The sequence below is a fragment of the Quercus suber genome, unplaced genomic scaffold (genome assembly GCF_002906115.3).
Source record: "Quercus suber isolate HL8 unplaced genomic scaffold, Cork oak 2.0 scaffold_138, whole genome shotgun sequence".
Lineage (NCBI taxonomy): Eukaryota > Viridiplantae > Streptophyta > Magnoliopsida > Fagales > Fagaceae > Quercus > Quercus suber.
Window position 1 is genome coordinate 445,262 of NW_027069600.1, and position 3,660 is coordinate 448,921.

At 37.6% G+C, this 3,660-nt stretch overlaps 1 protein-coding gene across 1 annotated transcript; it reads left to right on the plus strand.

Moving 5' to 3' along the window:
• Window positions 1–527: 527 nt before the first annotated feature.
• LOC111995649 (protein SHI RELATED SEQUENCE 5) lies at window positions 528–2,970 on the plus strand. The gene is made up of 2 exons (XM_024027567.2): window positions 528–1,808; window positions 2,277–2,970. Exons 1-2 carry the CDS (start codon window positions 1,127–1,129, stop codon window positions 2,675–2,677), a joined length of 1,083 nt encoding a protein of 360 aa, XP_023883335.1. The 5' UTR covers window positions 528–1,126; the 3' UTR covers window positions 2,678–2,970.
• The last annotated feature ends 690 nt before the right edge of the window (window positions 2,971–3,660 follow it).

Genomic DNA, 3,660 nt, shown 5'->3' on the forward strand with positions numbered 1-3,660 from the left:
ATGTTAAAATGATCACACAAAGAATTTCGAGTGGAATAAAAAAAAAAAAAAATCATATGAGTAAGAGTGTAAGACAACTAAAAATCCACCCCGAGAATTTCGTAAACTCGTTTTTTACTGCGAACCGTCCGATGTAAAATTAAAAAAAAAAGTCACATATGTCAGAGCTAGTTGACAGCTGTCATAAATATTGTTGCAGGCACAATGTGACTCTATCATTCCCTTATTTTCTCTCTTGTGGTAGATTGCTTTTTGTGCATTAAAAATGGGACGGTCAGAAAAAGTACCAGCGGGTTTTCCGGTATAAGGACGAATAAGCAAAAGCTGGACGTGACACGTGGGTGTAGAACCACCGTACGATCTTCCACACAACGACTCAGATTCAATCATTCTTATATGAGATTCATTGTAACTGGAAGAGAACTGTAGAGAAAAATGTCTAGTGATAATGATAGTAGTATTTTCTTTTTCCCTTTTTTTTTTAAAACAATTTTTAAAATTTTTTTATTTATTACTATTTTTCTTTCTCTTTCTCTTTCTATCAAACACAAACCCAAATGAAACCCAAAAACACAGTTGTATATTTTTATGAGAGAGAGAGAGAGGGAGAGTCTGAGTTAGTTGTCATAAATTAAATGAGGTTAGTGTAATAAGCAGAGTTTGGTGCAGTTACATGGCGGCGTTGCAGTGAGAGCTCTAATTCCCTATGCCATTATTGCTTCGAAAAACAACAGAATTGAAACCCAATTTAAGCAACCCTTCTTTCCTAAGTCCTTTACCCAATTAAATTCCAAAAAATTGTTGTCCAAAAATAAAGCTGCTAAAACACCCCCAACAACAAAAACACACTCGGAGTCAGAGAGTCAGAAACCCAACCCAACCAAAAAAAAAAAAAAAAAAACAGGTCAAAGCCAACCAACACTCACAGACTCAGTCTCATAAAAACCCACACACCGAATTTCCATTTACAATTCGAACCCTGAAGAACCACAAAATCACAAACCAGCTGTGTGTGGCAAGTGTGTTACAAATTTTTTTGTGTGTGTGGATATTATTACTAAATTTAACGTGCGATCAATCTGGCTATGGATTGTTACTCAAAATTGAGTAGTATTGGGTGCAAGAAATGGCTGGGCTATTCTATCTAGGCGGACGAGAAGGGTCACACAACAAGCAAGAGGAAGAGGAAGATAAGCAAGAGAATAATAGTAACAGCTTGTATTTGTACAGAAACGAAGAGATCTACAACAACAACAACAACAGCAGCAGCAACAACAAAGGGTTTGAGCTATGGCCTCAACAACAGTACTATCCGCCACAGCAAAACTTGAGCAACTTTTACTCGTTTGGAGTGGGTCCTAGTAGTCGAAGAATTAGCAACCATAACCTTAACGACGTGTCTGATCACCATGAATCGTCAAGATCCGGGTTCACGTTGATGAGGCAAGGAGGGCTAGGCGGGCTCGGTGGTGGAGGCATGAACTGCCAAGATTGTGGCAACCAAGCTAAGAAGGATTGCCCACATCTCAGATGCAGAACTTGTTGCAAAAGCCGAGGGTTTCACTGTCAAACCCACGTTAAGAGCACTTGGGTCCCTGCTGCTAAAAGACGCGAACGGCAACAACAGCTTGCAGCTTTACAACACCAACAGGAACAACAAGAAGAACAGCAGCAGCAGCAGCAGCAGCAGCAGCAGCAACAACAACAACAACAACAACAAGAACAGCAACAGTTTCGAGGAGAGAATCCTAAGAGACAGAGAGACAATCATGGACTTGCTTGCATTCGTATACCCAACACCACGTCAGGTAAAGTTATAGTCTATAGCTACAAATACAAACAAAGATTGGAATTTTAGACTTAAAAATAAGATCTTGGAAAGGTCTACTATACATGAAGGATTTTTTTTCTTCAAGAAAAACAAAGTTTATACAGAATGGTTTTGTGGAAATTGATTTCTATAGACAAATCATGATCAGAATCCCGTACTCAACAAATCCATATCGTTTGCGTGTGACTAAGTCTACCTCAAATCCATAGTCATACTCTTTTACCCACTCGTTTGCTTTTCTTTCTCTTTCCAATATTATTGTCCCACTGTTGCTAAGTAAAACTGACGAAAAGTTCCATGAAATTAGTTAGACTACTTTCCATTCTTCCTTACTTTTTTTTTTTGCAAACAAAAAAAAAAAAAAAAGAGAAACATCAAATATAATTTATTTTTATTTTTATTTTTTGGTTTGAACTGATTTTTGTGGGAGTTGATTATATATTAGGGTTGGAACTTGGACAATTCCCAGCTGAGGTAAACTCTCCAGCAGTGTTTCGCTGTGTAAGAGTAAGCGCAATGGAAGATCCAGACGAACAGTACGCATATCAAACGGCTGTAAACATTGGAGGGCATGTTTTCAAGGGCATTCTTTATGATCAAGGTCCAAAAGATCGTTACACTACAGGTGGTGAATGCTCCTCAGGCGGCGGCGGCGGTGGTGGTGGTGGTGGAACTCAACCGCTTAATCTCATTACGGCTGGTACCACGTCTACCAATGTGACCACAGCAAGCACTAGTAATAACCCAACAACTACTACCACGTTGCTTGACCCTTCATCTCTATTTCCAGCTCCAATCAATGCGTTCTTGGCTGGTACGCAATTCTTCCCACCCCCAAGGTCATAGAAGCATTGTTTTAACTACTTTTAGCAAGCAAAAATCTTGAAATTTGTCACCATATCTACATTGTTCTCGTTAAAAAGTTTTAATGTAGTAGTTACTTTGTAACAACCACTAGTAGAAGTAGTAGAGAAGAGAAGAGAAGAGAAGGCATAGGAATTAGAAAGGAACGAGGAGGATATGAGCTAGCGAGGATGATATGGGGGATGTTTAATCTTGTTCGAATTTCAATTCAGATTTTCATGGTTATTAGTTGATCTTATCGATGACCCAATTAATATATTTTTAATTAGAAACCATTTGTTTTTTTTTTTTTTTTTTTATTTCATGGTTATTAGTTGATCTTATCGATGACCCAATTAATATATTTTTAATTAGAAACCATTTGTTTTTTTTTTTTTTTTTTGTTGGGAACATGTGGATGTGTGCATTTTTATAATAATGTTTTGTTACTCCATTTTGATTTCTTTATACACTAGCAGTATTTTTCTTATCTGGGTTGATATTCAATGCGCTTTCTAGTTGGTGTTGCACTCGAAGCCGCTTTTTCCAGTTTATCCGTTTGCTTGCCGGACGATTTAGCTAGCTTCCGTGTTTGGCTAAGCAAAGAATTTAAATTTTAAAATCCCAAATCTTTCTTCTTTATAGTTTTATACTTCTTTACACGATTTCTGGAGCAAAAGAAAAGATGGGCATGGGCTGCCCCGTTCTGCAGAGTCTGACTCATGCATTGGCTATTTGCAAGCTGTCATTCCAGTCCAAAAAGTTAATCCTTGAACCCTTCCTTTCTTTCTTTTTACTGCATAGACACACACATGTTACATAACATGTTGATATATAAACTTAAATACTGCATAATTACTATAATCACACACTTCTATATACCAACTACTTATCTGCAAAATAATTTTGGAACCATTGGCCCTTGAATGTACATGCATGGTGGAGAGAAGGAGTGCTTATTAGCTGATAGTGTTTAAAGCTGCTGC